The 19,157-nt window shown below is 37.0% G+C and overlaps 2 protein-coding genes across 2 annotated transcripts in view; one reads left to right on the forward strand and one right to left on the reverse strand.

Moving 5' to 3' along the window:
• Nucleotides 1-7,361, forward strand: part of capn7 (calpain 7) — a 16,030-nt gene extending 8,669 nt beyond the window's left edge. Inside the window, exons 9-21 of the mRNA XM_016502453.1 lie at nucleotides 273-366; nucleotides 488-634; nucleotides 1,642-1,748; nucleotides 2,170-2,290; nucleotides 2,390-2,534; nucleotides 2,616-2,715; nucleotides 2,811-2,946; nucleotides 3,440-3,515; nucleotides 3,617-3,762; nucleotides 3,847-3,909; nucleotides 3,996-4,126; nucleotides 5,308-5,394; nucleotides 6,683-7,361. Coding sequence (XP_016357939.1) covers nucleotides 273-366; nucleotides 488-634; nucleotides 1,642-1,748; nucleotides 2,170-2,290; nucleotides 2,390-2,534; nucleotides 2,616-2,715; nucleotides 2,811-2,946; nucleotides 3,440-3,515; nucleotides 3,617-3,762; nucleotides 3,847-3,909; nucleotides 3,996-4,126; nucleotides 5,308-5,394; nucleotides 6,683-6,827 — 1,498 coding nt within the window. The 3' untranslated portion in view covers nucleotides 6,828-7,361. The remainder of the gene's footprint in view (nucleotides 1-272; nucleotides 367-487; nucleotides 635-1,641; nucleotides 1,749-2,169; nucleotides 2,291-2,389; nucleotides 2,535-2,615; nucleotides 2,716-2,810; nucleotides 2,947-3,439; nucleotides 3,516-3,616; nucleotides 3,763-3,846; nucleotides 3,910-3,995; nucleotides 4,127-5,307; nucleotides 5,395-6,682) is intronic.
• Nucleotides 7,362-9,037: 1,676 nt separating this feature from the next.
• LOC107700710 (SH3 domain-binding protein 5-like) overlaps nucleotides 9,038-19,157 on the reverse strand; it is a 14,369-nt gene continuing 4,249 nt past the window's right edge. Inside the window, exons 3-9 of the mRNA XM_016502454.1 lie at nucleotides 18,747-18,875; nucleotides 13,443-13,607; nucleotides 13,235-13,365; nucleotides 12,679-12,721; nucleotides 11,885-12,104; nucleotides 11,333-11,635; nucleotides 9,038-10,523 (exon numbers count right to left, since the gene is read on the reverse strand). Coding sequence (XP_016357940.1) covers nucleotides 10,318-10,523; nucleotides 11,333-11,635; nucleotides 11,885-12,104; nucleotides 12,679-12,721; nucleotides 13,235-13,365; nucleotides 13,443-13,607; nucleotides 18,747-18,875 — 1,197 coding nt within the window. The 3' untranslated portion in view covers nucleotides 9,038-10,317. The remainder of the gene's footprint in view (nucleotides 10,524-11,332; nucleotides 11,636-11,884; nucleotides 12,105-12,678; nucleotides 12,722-13,234; nucleotides 13,366-13,442; nucleotides 13,608-18,746; nucleotides 18,876-19,157) is intronic.

The raw sequence follows: 19,157 nt of genomic DNA on the forward strand, positions 1-19,157 counted from the left end.
CAAGGTATGGCGGGTGTGCTAGGCCTCACTGTTTACACTAATAGTTTGACTCATGTGTAACCCTTGGATTATGAGGCTGCTTTTTGGATGCTTAATGAACTGAATCAAGCTTGAGAATGTCAAGTATCCTCAGGCTGGAATGTAAAAAATTCTTGAACAAGCACCTCTGTTTTGCTATAATTTAAATGAATAACAGTTATATAACAAACATTATAGTAGTCAATGGGAGGTTCCCACAATGATAAAATGTTTATTTGCATGTTTGTATGTAGCATCATCTACCCACAGAACAGGAAAGGACAGCCAGAGTATAACCCTTGTGGGAAGTACATGGTGAAACTGCACATTAACGGCGTGCCGAGAAAGGTGCTCAACCTACCTCCTCCTCAAATAAACTGCAGTTTTTTTCTATTGTCGTCTTCATTGTTTGAAGATGAACAGGTTCAGGATTGTATTGTTATAGTTCAGGTGTGTGTTTCTCTGTCAGGTGATTATTGATGATTTTCTCCCGGTGGATCGCAATGGCGAGCTGCTTTGCTCCTACTCCAGTAATCGCAATGAACTTTGGGTGTCGCTCATTGAGAAGGCTTATATGAAGGTCATGGGAGGATATGATTTCCCAGGCTCCAATTCTGTGAGTGGAACTTCAGACTCAGATTCTGCTCTAAACAAAACATTTCTGTCACCAAAATTAATGTCACTTTTACAGAAAAATACGAAGGGATGCACAGATATTACAATACTGGCTGATTTTCATGTTATGGCTGATGATGAATGAATAAAATATTATTTTTTTATTTTAGATTCTTTGATGAATGTAACGTTCAAGAGAACAGTGTTTATTTGAAATAGAAATCTATTAAAGGGGTCCTATTATGCTTTTTTACCTTTTCAACTTTAGTTAGTCTGTAATGTTGCTATTTGAGCATAAAAAAGATCTGCAAAGTTACAAAGCTCAGAGTTCAATTCAAAAGGAGATATTTTATTTAACAGAAATCACTTTTCAAAAACTACAACGAATGACTCGTTTGTACTACATGTTTTCCGGGATTTGTGATATCACAAATATCGACGAATGGGACGAGACCTGGTTGAGCTGCACTAGAGAAGGCAACGAGTGTTATCACTATGTCGGAGACACGCTAGCTTTCCCAAGGCAGACGAACTTAGTGGTTACAATCATCCGGGTTTAAATCACGCTCAAATTGATTTGATTTTGACGCAATATTTACACTGAAGCTCACAGGCGGTAAGGAGCGTGACATTTCCGACCAGGTGCCGAGTGCTGCCAATCACAGCACACACTGACCCAGCTAACCAATAACAGCACACACTGGCCCAACTAACCAATCACAGCACATTTCGTCTTTCAGAAGGCGGGCCTTAATTTGATACAGGAACTATTCAAGCCGTTCATGCCAGACTGGGGAGAGAGGTGTTGTAATAATGTAAAATATGTGAAAAATAATGTGTTTTTCGAACAACCTAGTATGAGAGCATGTTCTAGTACACCCCCAAAACAAAATCAAGACTTTGTAAAAGAGCATAATAGGACCCCTTTAAATTGTTCAGTTGTACTCACACCAAACTTTTGAACAGTAGTGTATACTGTGGTGACACTTTCATGTTTTCTCTTTGTAGAATATTGATTTGCACGCTCTCACTGGCTGGATCCCAGAGCGTATTGCTATGCACTCAGACAATCAGTCCTTTAACAAAGATGAAACTTTCCGCATGCTTTACCAGAGGTAAGCACACATTCACAGTACAAACACAATCCACTGGTGTGTATTGATTTCTGACCACTGTAAGGTCACATGGCTCTTTTGATTCGGTGGTATGGAGCTGCTTCATCGATACTTTACTGGCCTTATTCCACTTGCCTGTCTTGTTTCTGGTCATGAATAGTTTGTGTGTAGTGTTATTTTTATATCATTAATATAACATTATAGTTTATATTAATATTTTAAGTTAGCTTTTATTTTTATAGTTTCAGTTTTCATTTTAATATTACTTTAAATTTGAGTAATCTTATGTGCTGTTGACATTTTTTTTTAGCTTTATATTTATTTCTGTTTTAGTTAAATTTTGTAAGTGTTTATTTCGGTTGGCAATTTTTTTTTTAGTTAACAATAACAATACTGGTGTTTTGGTGATCTATTCTGGCAGGTTTCACAGAGGAGATGTTCTCATCACCACGGCGACAGGGGTCATGACTGAGGAGGAGGGGGAGATGTGGGGTTTAGTGCCCACACATGCATACGCTGTCCTAGACATCAGGGAATACAAGGTGAAACTCACGACCCCTGGTCTGTTAAAAATCTCTTACATAGTGAAGCCTCATGACTATAACAACAACAACAACATCATCTCCTGCTTGTTCTCTCAGGGTAAGCGCTTCCTCCAGCTGAAGAACCCATGGAGCCATCTCAGGTGGAAAGGGCGATATAGCGAACGTGACGAAAAGAACTGGACACCAGATCTTCTCAAATACCTCAATTTTGACCCCAAAACCGCACAGAAGTTTGACAATGGTAAGTCAGTGCTAAACTAACAATGACACAAGACAAATATTGTAAAAGAAGTTGCTATTGACTTGCGTGATGTTCTTTAAGGTGTATTTTGGATCATCTGGGAAGACTTGTGCCAGTATTACGACGTCATCTATTTGAGCTGGAATCCAGCACTGTTTAAAGAATCCTCATGTATTCACAGGTCCGTCTCATTGTCATTACATCTATATAAATGTCTCTGTGTTGTCTGATTATTATCAGATATATAGAAAATATATGTGCATTATGCTATTGCAGTAGCTGGGATGGCAAACAGGGACCGGTGAAAGATGTCTACAGCTTGGCCAATAATCCTCAATTCAAGTTGGAGGTGCAGTGTCCTCAAGGGGGCGCTGCAGTATGGGTCCTACTCACCAGACACATCACTGACAAGGTACTGCAACAGATTATAGTGCAGTTTACTAGAAACAGATTGAGGGGACACAGTAAAAAAAAAAAAAAAAAAGTGTCATGTTTTTTTTTTACAGAAAATAATGGCAGCTGTGGTTTCCAAATTCATTGTGTAAACACATTTACAAAACAACCTGTAAATTTTAAAGTTTAAAACTGTAATTTACAAGAAAATTACATTTTTAAATCAATAAATCCAGCAGCCTTTTCTGCTGAATTAGCAAGGCCACACTGCTACTGTGGTAATATGAAAACCACTTGATGAATCAAAGTTAATCACAAGTAGTATTTCCATAAGCTGAGAATCTATTAGGATACACAATTATTTAAACAAGATACTATCAAGGGACAGTAAGGGAACTTAACCAATTAACATATTTTTTCTGTAGTATTTTTACAGTCTTTTACAGTTAAAATTGCAATTATTTTTTACAGTGAGTGCTTATGATTTTCTTACTTTCCCATTCACTCTCAAGGATGACTTTGCTCAAAACCGGGAGTTTATTACTTTAGTAGTTTACAAGACCAATGGAAAGAAAGTCTATTATCCAGGTAAGTGAGCACATAATTCAAGAACTCAAATACATTCACTTGTGTATATCTTTATAGTTTATAATTTCATTTATGTACTCTGTTCTGATTTTTTCCCGAAGCTGAACCTCCTCCCTACATTGATGGCATCAGGATCAACAGTCCTCACTACTTAACCAAGATCAAGCTGACTGGTCCTGGAACTCACGCCTTCACACTGGTGGTCTCTCAGTATGAGAAACAAAACACCATCAACTACACACTAAGGGTAAAAACACAATCAAGTGCGATGGTTTTTATTTTTATAGTATTTTAATCATATTAACTGTTGTAATGAATATGCCCTTTCCAGGTGTACTCGGTATGCAAGTTTAATTTCTCCAAAATCCCAACACCCTTCACACACACCAAAAGAGTGAGTTCACACCTCTAAAGTATTCTTAGTGGTTGTTTTTGTTGGAAACTATTTCCAGATGGTTTAACATCTGTCTCTATGTGTAGATAAATGGCCAGTGGAAAGGGGCCAGTGCAGGAGGTTGTGGAAACTACAGAGATACCTTCAAGAACAACCCCATATACCAGTTCAACATGGACAAAGCAGGCCCTCTGCTAATCGAACTCCGTGGCTCCAGGTAAGACTGCTTGTTATTTTCTTTGGTTCTGAAAGCTGAATAAATAAGTTGTTAGGATAGGACAATATTTGGCCAAGATACAACTATTTGAAAATCTGGAATCTGAGGGTGCAAAAAATCTAAATATTGAGAAAATCACTTTTAAAGTTGTCCAAATAAGTTCTTAACAATGCATATTACTAATCAAAAATTAAGTTTTGATATATTTACGGTAAGAAATTTACAAAATATTTTATAAGTAAGTAAGTTACTAAGTAAGTAAATATCTTATATCTTGTAAGTTGTTGTTTTTTAGCATGTGTGTTTGGCAGTGTTATTTTTTAGGATTACTGATAAACTACTGTCGTTTGATTTGTATTATTTGTATTTGTTATTTATTTTAATTTTAGTTAAATTATGTCTGAATTTATTATGTCTGTATAGGTCTTTTATTAAGTTTTCGTTTTATTTAATTTGAGTTATTTTAATACTTCAACAAACTAAATGGAAATGAAATAATATTTATATTGAATTTATAAATGTGTATGTATGTGTGTATACATATATATATGTGTGTGTGTGTGTGTGTGTGTGTGTGTGTCTGTACATACACATGTAGTTTTTTTTTTTTTGGTGTTTGGCTTGGTGTTGTTAGAATCATTATTATACTCATACCTTTTGTTCTTTAATATTTTGAATTGTTTTTAGCTTAATTTTTTTTGTTTCATTTAAATGTTAAGTTTTGAAAAATTTTTAAGTTTTTTTTTTAAATTTTGTTGTATGCATTTGTCATTTTTATTTAATCTCTCCCCAGCGATTTAAGACTGGTTTTGTGGTCCAGGGTCACATATATATCCTTTGACACCTGAATATCAATATATAATCTGAAGGCCTTTATAATTTAAGAAATTTGCTATGATTAGGTGTAACTTACATAGGGTGTGTTAATTGTAAGCAAGGGTATAGTGTTTTGCCTGTGTTTTTATAAAAAAAAAAAAAAACTTTTGGCCATTAGATGGGGGTGGGATTTCATGGGTTGTTGGATTTCCCTTGACATCAGGGCAGGGCTATCCTGTGCAACTACTCCATTGCGGAAGAAACACCTACACACATTCAGATCCCTTCTGTCATTCTCTCTCTCTTTTCACTGTAAGTGTATGGATGTATGATGTAGCGTGATGAGTTTGGCTTTCTCTCTGCAGGCAGTACAGCGTGGGCTTTGAGGTGGTGACCGTATCTACTGCAGGGGATTCTGGATCATCAGAAAAGAGAGGGAGTGGAGATTACCGGTAAAGAAATACTCTCTTTGTGATGAAGAAAAAACTAGATAGAAGGTGAAGCAGAGCCCAACCCTGTGTTGACTTCCGTTCTTCTACATGAGACACATTGGCTATGTTTGGGATGGGATGCTAGTGTACTGCTTATTGCATACTACATATTATACATTTAAAAACACTTAAATACTGCCTACTACAGTATGCTTTTAAAATTATTATGCGAAGTGCATAATGCTTGCATACTGTTACACAATCAGACCTACTAGTATGCTAAATGTCATAATTACACAACCTCAATGTTTAATTCTGTTAATAGCACCTAGTTACCTATAAAATAAAAATGGTTATTTGGCTTTTTTTGTTTTGAGTCAGAAAATTAGTGTAAATAATTAAAAAACAAAATTCAAGAAAGAATTTTTAAAAAATGATGGTTGATATTACTTGAACTTCTATTTTGCAATGTGACAAGTGAACCACAAGTTGAGCTTGTTGCATTATGGGATACAGTATACAATGCAGTGTGCTTAGATGTATAATGCAGATTTTAGATGGTAAAGCCCCCAAAATATAATGATCCCCTTTTTAAGGACCCCCCTTTTTAAAATGTACCATTCAAAAGTTTGGGGTCGGTAGGATTATTTAATATTTTATTAAATATTATTGTAATTTAAAATAACAGTTTTGTATTTTACTATATATTAAAATTGTATTTATTCCTTTATTTTCAGCGTCACATGATCCTTCATAAATAATTCTGTTCTGATTTGAGGATTCTTTGATGAATAGAAAGTTAAAACATAATTTATATTGTAGTTTATATTGTAACAATATAAAAGTCTTTCAAATGCATCCTTGCTCAATAAAACTATTATTGTCTTTCAAAAAAAAAAACTTACTGAGCCCAAACTTTTAAACCGTAGTGTATGTACTTTCAAAGACTCATATAAGACTTAAAAAATAACAAAAGTAATATGGTAGCATGAGCATGATATTCTGGATACAACCTTGTGCATTTTTATCACAGTCAGCTGGCCTGTGTTCCACTTTAACATACGCATGCAAATGCTTGAAATGCACAGCCTTGTCTCACAAAGAAATCTAGGTCAGAGATAGTCGATCATTTATAATATAGTCATATGACTGCAAAATATGTTTCATGGTCTCATCCTGCAGCAGCATGGTTGATTATCTAAATTGATGGTATGCAATAGTTTAAAGATTTAAGCGTGTGTAAAATAGATTCAAAACGTTTAATTGTTATACTACATTATATAATGGAATTTGATCTCTTTATCCTCAGATGCGGTTTCTGTTATATGGAGCTTGAGAACTTGCCTGCCGGGATTTACAATGTCATCCCCACTACCTTCCTGCCCAAACAGGAAGGCCCGTTCTTCCTGGACTTCAGCAGTGCCACGCCACTGCGGGTTTCTCAGCTGCAATAACAGTCCCAGATCATCGGCCCACTGGATTGTTCTGCAGCTATGAGACACTGAAGATGCTTTAGACAGCACTCATTGCTCACTACAGCATGGATACGCTCTTTTACCAAAATAAATGAGCAGCACCCACAGATGATACCTGACATAGTGCCATATTTATCATGTTAGCGTGCGATAGTGTACGACTGCTCTGACTCCTGTGCCGCTGCAGTGCCATGCTTGAAGGAAGTGTGTTCAATCATCCAAAAACACACTCCTCTTAGTTCCGCAGTCCAAAGTTGCATTCAAAGATGACAGTTTGAGTGTTCACTTGACCTGAAATGACTGTTTTTCACTCAGGAGACTGCAATAAAACAGGGATGTATATTAATGATGTCTGATGATAGATCAGAGGGATCTATTTCTGTGTCTCCATACTAAGGGCTCTTCCTCTGGTCTGTTCGCTGATGTCCAGGTAGAAAGATCTCCAAGTTGCTGGGCTTCTCTCTTCAGCAGGCACAGAATGAGTGCACTTTTATCAAAAAAAAAAAACACACAAAGAAGAGATATGCATCTATCTAAAGCAGTTTTTTTTTTTGTGCTTGTTTTGTTTTTAGCTTTTTTCCCCCATCATGTGCATCAAATGTCAATTTGCTTTGTTTGAGTCACAATCTACCAGCACAACAGAGTACTGTACGTTTACAGAACATGTAGGATGACCTGTTTACAGAACAGGCAATGACCTGAATGTTCTAACATCAAAAACTTCTGACTGAAGGTGATGTTCTGTAATGGGGATTGCTTAAGTTGATTCTAATTAATTTGCTCTGATGTATTCATTTGCATTTATTTGCAAATTAAAATGAAGGTGTACATGTTGTCAGACATCACATCAGATTTACCTCGGGAACTCCTTGCAGTAAGAAACTAACAAGGAATAACACACTTTTTTTTTTTTTTTTTAGCATTTATTGTTCTTGGTTAATTTTCACATTTACATTTATCCATTTGACAGGTGCTTGGTTTATATTTTGGCTGTATGTGTATCTCCATGAGCTTGGTAGCTGTATATACACTGCCTTTCAAAAGTTTGGGGTCAGTGAGTATATAAGATTCAGCCTTGCCATCAAAGGAATAAATTATATTTTAAAATATATTAAATAAATGAATCAATTAATTAATGTATTATAAACAAAAAAAAAAATCTCTTTCTTACCGACGTCAAACGTTTAAAATGTAGTCGTGTAGACTGTGTGCAAAATCTCCCCAGCATGGTCTGCCTCAGCGCTCGTGAATGTTAGCCCCTTTCACACACCAGTAACTAGATTGCTGTAAAATTACCAGAACGACTTTACCAGTAAATACAAAAACGAGCTGTTCACACAGGTGATGACGTTCTATCTTTTTTCTGGTAAAGCACCCTTCACACATCAGACATCAGTTTCAAAATACCGGTAAATTAAATTCTAACATCATTAACCAGAAATAACCTCTAAACGGCTGCGCCTCCCAGTGTTTTTGTAAACACCAAGGGGTATGCGGCCAGTGTTTTTGTTGATGTTTTCATTTTTGTGTCAAACATTAACATTTATGCAGCTGTTTTTGCCCAGAGATATTGCATTAGACGACTTTATACATGTATTTGACTTAAACAGCGCGGACTAAAAAGCGTCATCTGCGTAAGAATGTTACGATTGACCCAGCAGCGCGTTGTTACTGTTAACTCGTACGTGCTCATACCGGTACTCTCGTTCTGCGTTCACACAGAGCACATTACCCTTAATTTACAGGTAATTTGACAACTTCTCCTACTGGTAAAATTTTTTACCAGTATTTTTGAAAAGGTCCTGTTCACACATGATCTCTTAACGGTAATTTACCAGTAAATACTGTATCCTGTGTGAAAGGGACTAATGTCAAAATGATTGACATGGCCAATCAATTCAAAGAGAGCGTGAATTTCAACGCAACGCTTCTGTTTTATAATGTGAGGTAAGACGTAAGTGGCTAAATATTAAATATTTGACAGCTTTTTTTATGTTAGAATGGTAAACGACCAACACAACAGTATTATTCTGTTTTGTAAACTACTCGAAACGTCGCCAGTTTGAATTGAAAATCACAACTCAAATGTTATGAAACAAACATTTTGCTGTTTGTGTTTTCAACATGCACACATTCAAGCATTCGTATGCTTATTTTAAAATAATCATGCATCAGGTATCATTTCAGGTATCATTTTATTTAAGTCTGAAAACAATTACCCAAGCTTTGTAAACAACAAAAGACTAAACGTCATTAATAACTTAAATACTTCTACAAGGTTTCTTTCCTCACCATCGGTTCTCAAAAAGACAATAACCAAAGAACTAACAAAACAAACGGAAGAAGAATGTTTGAAAAGGCCAGAAAAAGATGAGACACAAGGTCACACAAAAACACCACACAGCCTACTTACTAGACCTGAAGCTGTACCATCTGTCTCAAAATCAGTGGCTACTGCACGCAGAAGCTGGATGGAACATTCAATAACTGTCCTCTTCATCAGTGCAGCAAGTCCCCCACCAAGACCCATCAAATCATTCCCACAAGCCTTCTGCCCCCCTCACAGTGCAACAGTTGCAAGTACAGCAGTCCAGCTTTTTATGCTACTTTCTGAACCATTGTCTTCCACAAAAAAATTGTGAATATGAATCTATTGCTCTCTTTCTATTTATATTGAAAACAAAGATTGTTCTTCACACAGAGAGAGAATTGGGTGGCATGCAGTGGATTTGGCGGAAGGTGCTCCTCCTCACCTTGTGGAGGAAGGTGAAAGTGACCAGTATGGATCAGCCTGTAGCTGCTGCAGGTCCCTGGATAACATTGAGGTGGTGACCTGTGATGCAGGTGGTTGGCTTCACTTCCTTGTAAGTCACTGTGACAGCGCAGAAGCTCCTCTGAAGGTTTTGAGTCCTTTTTGAAGATGGAAGTCTTTGTGAAACACGTGCAGGCGAGTCTGTTGAGCACCAGGCTTGAAGCGAGATCATGCGCAGATGTCCTAGATATACATGAACTCAGTAACGGTTGTAACATTATACTGCCACACAAATGACTGTATATTTTCCATGACACAGTTACAAAGACAACCAGTGGCATACATTTAGAGCATAATAAATCTCAAATGCATTTCATAAGAAAAAGACAAGTGCTAATGCCATACTTAAGTGTCTTCAGTCTCTCTAGATCTGGAACGTTAATTGTGTTTTACAGAGATGTTTGTCTTCTTTTCAAAGCTTAACTCCGTTCTATGCGCCTCCAAATGGCAGATTTGTCTCCTCAGCACATTGTGTTGTGATCTCACACCCGTGAGATCGAGTGAAAGTTCAGTCTGAAAGTTGGCGGAACATTCTAGACAGTGAGAGGAATGGGTTGTGATGACATACTGGTGAAGTGGAGGACGGGTGACTGCCAGTGCTTCTCGCACGGAATGGGGATGAATGCATCAGATACATTGGCGTAGCAGGCATTGCAGTCACATCCCATCCAGCAGGATTGTGGCTGGGGCGGGGTGCTGAGCCAGACCCAGGGGGTCTCGGCCAACGTTTTTTCTGCTTTCATTTCGGCTAAGTTTTAGAGACAGCAGGCGGAAACGTCTATCCAGGCCAAAGGTTGTTTTGGTGTTGCTATTGTTATTGAGAATGTTGTCCAGTACAGCCTCGGCACCTTCTGCTCTGTCACCTGTAAGCAAAGATTAAGCCAATTAATCAACCACATTAATTACGGAGCAAAATAGAAAAAAAATATTATTAATATTAATAATTTAAATTGTATATATTTTCATATATATATATATATATATATATATACACACACACACACACATTATTGTAATTTTATATATTGAAATTCTATACACTAAGAATTGTAAAATAATATTAATCAACACATACATATATTACAGAAATGTTTCGATTTTTACATTTTTAATAATTATACAAATATATACCATACAAATTATTATACTAATTATGTTACTGTATTATAAAATATTATAATGCAATATTTTATAATAAAAGCTATGCATATATTACAAATATTTAGAATAAATTCATTTTTATATATTTTTATTTTTGGCATTATCTAGTAATATCATGTAATGTAATATATTTTTTATAATTACACTAAATGCAGTCTTTATGTAATATAAATTTAAAATTAAATATTATAATGTAATATTTTATAATTATTCTAGTTTTTTTTATTTTTATAAATGTATGTGTTAAATGAACAGCCCTACTTTAAAAACTGTAAATTTTACCAAATAAATTTGTTGTCGTGCTTTTTCGCACTGAAACGCCACCCAGCTATCCATCAGTGACATTAATTAACCCCATAAAAGGGCACAGGTGCAAGCAGGCAGGAAACCAAGAAAAATGACATCGTCTCACAGGAGAAATAAGAGCAAGCCTAAATACAATCCCTCACGTGCAAATGCAGCAGTATTTGGGTCCAATCCGTCAACGCAAACGTATCTAAGAATATCTCACCTCTCTCTAGGTCACACTCAGGGGAGGAGGCGCCGCTGCATTCACTGCGTGGGCCGAGGATGGGAGACATCAGACTAAAGTCAGACAAAGAGACGGTGCTGGGCAGGTCTAGACTGCAGGGGCGAAAGGAAGGGGTGGGGGAGGTGGAGGTCGGAGAGCCAGAGGAAGAGGAGGAGAAAGGACAGGGTAAGTCCAGTGGGCTGTTCGGCCCAGAACTGAAGCTACTGTTGGACTGAGTCTCTGAGTCTTCCATGGACATGGTACTGGTGCTGCAGTTTTCATCCTCGTAGGACCCAGATGCCACTTCAGGAAGACAGAGAGTAAAGATCAGACAAGGTGACACAGGCACTGAAACATCCTTAGGCGTGTTAAAAGGCAATATTAGATTTTTTTAAAAGAACTGATTGAGGACTCAAAAAAATAAAAATCTGTGTATCTATATATTGTATTATAGACAGACAGACAGATCCTATATGTTATGTACGGAGTTACTACATACAGTATATAGCTCTGCTTGAATGAAAATTCAAGAACAAGATAACTGGTACTCACTTGAAATTCCATCAGACTCCAATTTGAAGCCAGACAAGTCTTCACCAATGACACCATCACCCTCTGCCCCCACACCTCTCTCCCGCGGGCCTATGCCTGAGGAGCGTCTGCGCTCATGGATCTCATCGGAGATCATCTCCAGGTTTCTCAGGGCTGACTTATATTCCCCTTTAGCCTGCGTCAACTTGGCCTGGAGGTCATCCACATTCTTCTTCAGTTGCTTAAGACATAAGGACAGAAAAAATTAAGCTGACGTTAAAAAAAGAAAAAAAACCTATATGGAAACCTGGTCTAAAAATAGAAAAAAGAAAGACAAAATAGATTGTTGAGAAGCAAAATTACCCATATTTGTTCTTAATCCAGTGGCAATGTTTTTCTAGTTTAAAGCATAAATATACCAAATGTCTTTAAATTCTTAAAATAAGATAAAAACTGTTTGAAACAGGATAAATAAAATCAACTTAAAGAGACAGTTTACCAAAAAATGAAAAAACCAAACCAACAGTTGATGGTAGCCATTGACGTCCATACTATGGAAGTCAATGGCTACCAACAAATGTTTAGTTACCAACATTCTTCAAAAATACCCTTTTTGTGTTTAATTAAACACATTCTCTTATTATCTTGTGAAATTTTGTAAATGTTTTAAGAATTAAGGAACTGAGTAAAGTGTTTTTCTATAAGAGAAGACATTTAGACGGTGGAAAACAAGACAAAGTACTTATACTATGTTTGCACTATGTATTTATCATGTATTACTTATAACAAAATGTCTATAAGTCATCTTTAAGTACCTCAAGCTGCAAGTAATATTTTGCCTTCATTTCAAAGTAGGGCCTGAAAAAGAGAGAGGGAGAAAAAGCGATTAGAGCTACTGTAGAGACCTATAAATAGCATTGTACATATCACCATGGCAACTGTTCACATATACTGACACATTAGGCAAATGCTGAGTGAGAAGATAAGTAGGGTTGAGCTCCCCTATGATCCTGCTGAGTCACTATCACTGGTGAGAAACCCACCCTCAACTAAAGCTCCCCTCAGATATTCATGGGTTTAACATAAGCCTAGTCTCACAGACGCTTGACTCTCAGCATAAACTAATTATGGACAAAAACTACCTAGTTAGACTAGAAGATGCTATCTGCTGAAATTGCTAGTAAATTAACTATAACAACAAAAAACCCTACAGTTCCCATAAACACAACCTAGCCACCTTCCATTGGATGCTTGTGCATCATTGTGCTATTTTTGTCTGAAATATGCATCAGATATGTTAAGCAAAGACTATTACAAGCTTAAATGGTTTCACTGAATGCTTGTGTGTTTAACGGATGAATCGGTACATACTTAGACTTGTTGATGGTGCGTTTGAGCTTCTTCTCCAGCTGTTTCATACGACTCATGGCAGCAGTGTATTTAGCAGCAGTCTCCTTGTGCAGTAGCTCACTGCGTGTTTTTATCTGCTCGGCCTCCATCACCTACAAACCAAAACATGGATTTTTGAGTGTTTTCTGGTACACCTCAATCTACCATCCCACACCTTTGCATCACTCACTCGCTGTGTTGCGTGGTTGAGCATCTCCTGCCAGGCCGAGTCAAACTGCCGCTTATCATCCTCCAACAGCCTCTGTTCAGCCAGGGCGATGGTCTCTTTGGCCGCCCACAGTACTTCTGTGGCCCTCTGGAAGTCTTGTGTGGATCTCTGTGCTTCCAGCTGAGTCTGTCGAACAGGTAGAGGGCAGGAGCGTCAACCTTGTGTGTCTGATGACAAAGACAGCAACCAGTGCTCTGTCATGATTAAACAGAGCTTCCTGTATGGTGACATATTAAAGCCACCCTTGAACTTCCTTTATGGTGAATTAAAGCCAGCCATGCTAAAGCCATGCAAACATAATCCTTTCCTATTCCTTCACTTTTTAACTTTAATCTCCAAGTTACTCCCACTGACAGAAAAGCCTGTAGAAACCTCTTACCGACTCCGTCTACTTAACCAAACAAAACTGGATGTGTTTTCCAACCAATGGCAAGGAGGCAGTTTTACACTTTGAAGCGATTTACAGTGTAGAGAAAATCAACTAAATTTAGAGAAAATCATACTGTAATTCATAAAGGTTGATGTACTGCATTAAAGCATAATGTTACTATATTATCTATCGATCGATCCATACATATACAGACATACATAAAACATTATTTGGTGCCTTTTGAAACTAAAATGAAACTGATCATATTGGAAAAGAGCAGCATGAATATTCTACATACATGCTAGTCATAGCAAATAGGTTGACTTTCATGATAAAAAAAGAACAGTTTAGATATGTTTGTGACTCACATCTCTACTATGAGACCAAGAATGCTACGAGACCGAAAACTGAATATGTACAGTATCAAACACTGTAAATGGCAATCCCACGGATATGCAATAATCTCAGGGATAATCCTCTACCTTTCCTCCAATCTGTCCTATCATTGTCTTTCATTCTTCATTTTAACACAGCTCAATCCATTTACTTTTTCTTTCCCTCTTCCTCCATCCCTTCTTCACTCACACACAGGCTATTTTTAGCTCAGGCTTCAAAGTTGATGTGATGCTGCCGCATTGCCACGGAGAGCTGACAGCAGGGGATCGCTGCAGATGGCAGGACAGACCTCCAATCCAATCAGTAAAGGACACGGATGGAAGGGCTGATGTAAGTTGTAAAATAAAATAAAAAAAGTGTATTTTAGCAACATAAAACATAAGACAACGATCAAGCTATATGACTTTAAAAATGGCAGTACACTGTAAAGAATTCAGCAGCAGCGTGTTAATATTAACTGCTTCAAATCAGTTCCGCTGCACAATGAGGCACTGAAATTAACTATATCTAACATTTAACAAGCGGCGCAAAAATGATTTTATTGAATAATTTTTTTTTATGTGATTTCAGTTCAGCTTTTACACAGAGAAGTTGATTATTAATTTTACAGCAATTAAATAGACAAAAAAGTACTTCTCTGTTTATGAAAAAGTCCTCTTAAATCAAAGCTTTATCCGCTTTCAATCCCCTGATTTTATTGACTCCAGCTTTAATCAAAATAATGCAGGGGCAGTCTCAAAATGAGATGTTTTGAGTTGAGGGTGACCCAGTTGACATGCTGTTTTGATGTTATTAAACAACTGACCTGGTTCTGACATAAAAATCAAGTCATATGCCATGCTTTTATGCATTTTGTTTCACATGGCATAAAAAACAAGGTCATTGTGACTCTTGACTAATGCTTTTATTACTTCAACACACACTGGGCTACTGGGACTTTGAGCTTAAACGTGAGACTTCAAAGTTTATCTTATCAAACATTTCTGTAGTAGAAAATAAACCTTGGACTTAATTAGGGCTAAAAATACACTTGGGTTTTCCATAAAATAAAACCCCACATATTTTGTCATTAAGGAATCAATGGAGCTTAATATTGTGATAAATATAGCCATTATGAAATTCTCTAACTTATTGTTTAAAGATTATTGACTGAAGGCAGAAGGCAATGGAGGGGTTATGACTCATAAACTGATTGCAATAAATCTCCTTTGGTGTCATGTGTTCACCATTATAACAGTTTACCACCAAGAACGCACACATTCAACCAAGCAAGCATACATACATACAGTCCAATTCCCAATTCCCCAGCAGAGGTCATGAGGGCTTCTGCAAATGGACACAATTTTCTCTCTCATTCCTCTGAGTACTGTGGTTTATTAACTTCCTGCCAACACATATGCCATGTGAGGATGGGTACAGGAAAAATAATCAATCAGAAAAGAGAGGAAAGATGATAGGTAGCCACGGATGAGATAAAGGCATTTACAACCATCCCTCCTGACTTGCAGCCAAACATTGCAGAATATTATCTAAGGGGTTTCATTGCACTGCCTCAATATGACTCAATGTTTGACTGCCAAAATGATGTAATAAAGCAGACTAACATATTTGCTCCACGTAACAGAGCAACAGAGAACTGAATTTTGCACTGTTGCAACCAGCTTTTCAGAGCAATTAAGTCTTAGGGTTCAAAGAGGGACTGAACCATCCAAGAAAGGCTCATTTTGGTTAGTAGGTGAATTAAAGGTCTGGTTTAAGCCTATTCAATGCTGCAAATGGATTTGGGATCATTAGGGGAGAGAAAGGATACTAGTAATGCTAGTATAAATATATGTGTCTAAATATATATGTGTGCGTGCGCATATACATCAATGTATATCAAAATACGTGAAAAATAATGTTATAAATGTTGCGATGATCCTGTTTGTATGAAAGCAACACTTTCCTGTAGTTTAGTGGAAACATCTGTCTTTTATACTGGCATTAGGAGAACACAAGGTAACATCTGAGGTAGTCATAAAGTGAAGGAATTTCCTGCAGGTGTTTTACCTGTGCATCGCCCCTCTGAAAAGAGCAGTGACCACTTCTCAGACTGAAGTGCTGAGTGAGACCATTGAAATCATTATTGGGCAGCATAAATGTCCTTCCCTGAGTTCAAGTGCGCTCTGAAGACACATCACGGCAAAAGGATTTCCCTGGCTCTTTTAAAGTAGAGGAGTTCAGAGTTATATCTAGAAAGAGCCTAATGTTCACAGCATAAGCGTTGGTACTGATTTCCACACTACATCGTGGTTATATAATGATTAGCTAAACACGAGGATGGCAAATCACTATGCAAGTTATTTACATAGAGAAGTCATGTTTTGAGAATTGATAATAAGGGTGAAAAATTGATGACAATAATACTTTCTGTTCCGTTACTACCAAGATAATTGCAGTAAACCATGTAACTTCAAAATCCGATTCGCCTTTATAACAAGACTCTTGAATAATAAAGCTAAAGTTTTCACAAATCCATCCTAGTCAAATCATATTTTACAAGTATTCTGGAAGACCATTAAACAGTAGCTGGAAAACTGACGTGTATATGTGAAGGAATATGTGTGTGCATTATTCAGAAGAGCTCTTAATGAGAAATGTGTTCTGAATTATTAATATGAGAATAGTGCTTGAAAATCTTTCCACCTCGAATCAGCAGACCAGTCATACACGGTGATGTTACAGTTTCCTGCATTTATTACACCTCATCACTGATTCCGTCTAAACTCAACAGTCTTCAACTGCTTTCAAAGTGGAGATATACTGACAACTGCTGCAGAGGCCTTGTGATCCATGCATTTTTTGAAAGGACTCTGATGGACACTTGACGATTGTACGAGTGTAAACTAAACTTTAAAGTGGGCCAATCTAAACACATTAAAGCACAGATAAGAAATCATATTCGTAAGAGAAAATATACTAGGCTCTTGCTTGATGAACAAGCTGTTTTAACTTCTGAACAAGAGGTTTTAATTTCTGAAAGTTATAGTATACGGTTTTATGGTACATCAGACTGACCCCTTAAAAACGAGACAATGCTTTTTATTCAAAGAGACACTGGAATGTATCAGATCTACAATATGCTTTAGTCTAAAACAATATGCTGTAGTCTAAAACTGCTTCTAGCAATAATATAGCACAGTGTAACATCTGAAAAAAGGGAAGTGATAAACCAAGAATAAGCTCAGAAGAAAAGTAATTAGCTTTAAGTAAGGTATCACTTGAATTAGGGGGGATTTCCACTGATGCTTGTGACAAACTGGCAACAGAGGTCATAAATGGTTATTGGAAATGCTTTCTAAATATACTGGAGGAAATTTAGGGGGAGACAGTCAGTGAGAGACAGTGCAGGTGTGGGGGAAAGAAAGACGTGGCAAACCACAGAGACAGGCAACAGTTAAAGCTCCACTGCAGTCAAGTTCACTGCAGAGAGACACTAAAGAGGAGAGAAGAGAGAGACTAATCATGCAGAGTATAGACAAGCCTGACATCAATTTTATACATATGAAAACCATATAAAATTTCCAAATTTCTGTAAAAGACCCATAAAATCACATCAGGAGAACTTTGAGGCTTTTAGTCCATGTTTTTAACTTTGTGGCCATCTTTACTATAGTTTAATTTATTGTTTAAATGTAACGGCCTCATCGTTTAAATGTTACAGTCTTGCTTGAAATTGTTTCAAATTAGAATAACCAGTCAGTATAAATGCACATCCTTCAACAGAATGTAGACAGTTTAAATCAGTTCAAATGAATTACCGCCACATTTTTAATAATAAAGGACCTTGACAACCCAGACGGTACTGTTCCATAAAAACACTGCAGAGGAAAACAATAACTTATAAGAACACATCGCTCTCTTTCACCACCAAGGAAACTGCCTAAAAAAAATCAAGTGCTTTGTCAGTGAAATTTAATAGGCCATTTATAATTCTTCCTTCATGGAGTGAAAAACACAACACATTAAAACAATCTTGCCCCAGTTTCAGAGCAGGTCAATGCTCCCATTGTAACTGATTCAGTCAATTAAAGTTCACAAAGTGTTGTATAAAAATAAGAGGAACTGTGCTTTTATAAGGAAGTCAAAGCAAATGTGACATTTTACACCCCTTTCTCGCCCCCTTCTTCAACACCCCAGCTGTAAAGGGACTAACTGCGATAAACTGATAATCTGCTCTTAAAATAGCACAGGCCCTTGAAAAAAAGAGAACTGAGATTTGAGCATTTAAACATTCACTCTCTCTAAGCAAAGTGATGAACGAAGCCAAGCATCTGTGACAAATCTAGAGTTAATGCTACTGTGCCATCCAGCTTATAGCAGATAACAAGATGATAGCACAGCAATCTCCAGAGAGGGATAAATGAAAACACACCACAGACAAAAAACAGATGTTGTGTGGGTGAAGTTGGCTTTAGGAAGATGATATCGGGTTCTTGTTTTGATTTTCTTGGCCTCACCTGCCGTGCCACCCGCCGGGCCTCCCAGTACGGTTTCGATTCCTCCACTGCTTTCCCAATCTTCTTCACCAGCTCGTCTAACTTTAGAGTGGCTTCCACCAGCACAGAGCGAAACTTTTGCCTGGCATCCTACAGACGGACCAAATAGAAACAATCAAATGAAATGGCTACGTTCAGAGATGCACAATATATAGGTACCATATCAGTTACCAGCAAATATTACATTTTATTTAACATATGTGTCAATATTGGATATATAATTGTGCATGTTCATTTTCCCCATTTTTACAATCAGGTTATGTTTGCTGTCATCTAATGCTAATCTTTAAAAACACAAACAATCCATTTTTCATACTCTACTATTATAATGTTGTGATTCCTAAATTTCATTTGTAGCATTTACATTTTTTA

This window comes from Sinocyclocheilus anshuiensis, unplaced genomic scaffold (assembly GCF_001515605.1).
Source record: "Sinocyclocheilus anshuiensis isolate Anshui unplaced genomic scaffold, SAMN03320099.WGS_v1.1 scaffold782, whole genome shotgun sequence".
Taxonomy (NCBI): Eukaryota; Metazoa; Chordata; class Actinopteri; order Cypriniformes; family Cyprinidae; genus Sinocyclocheilus; species Sinocyclocheilus anshuiensis.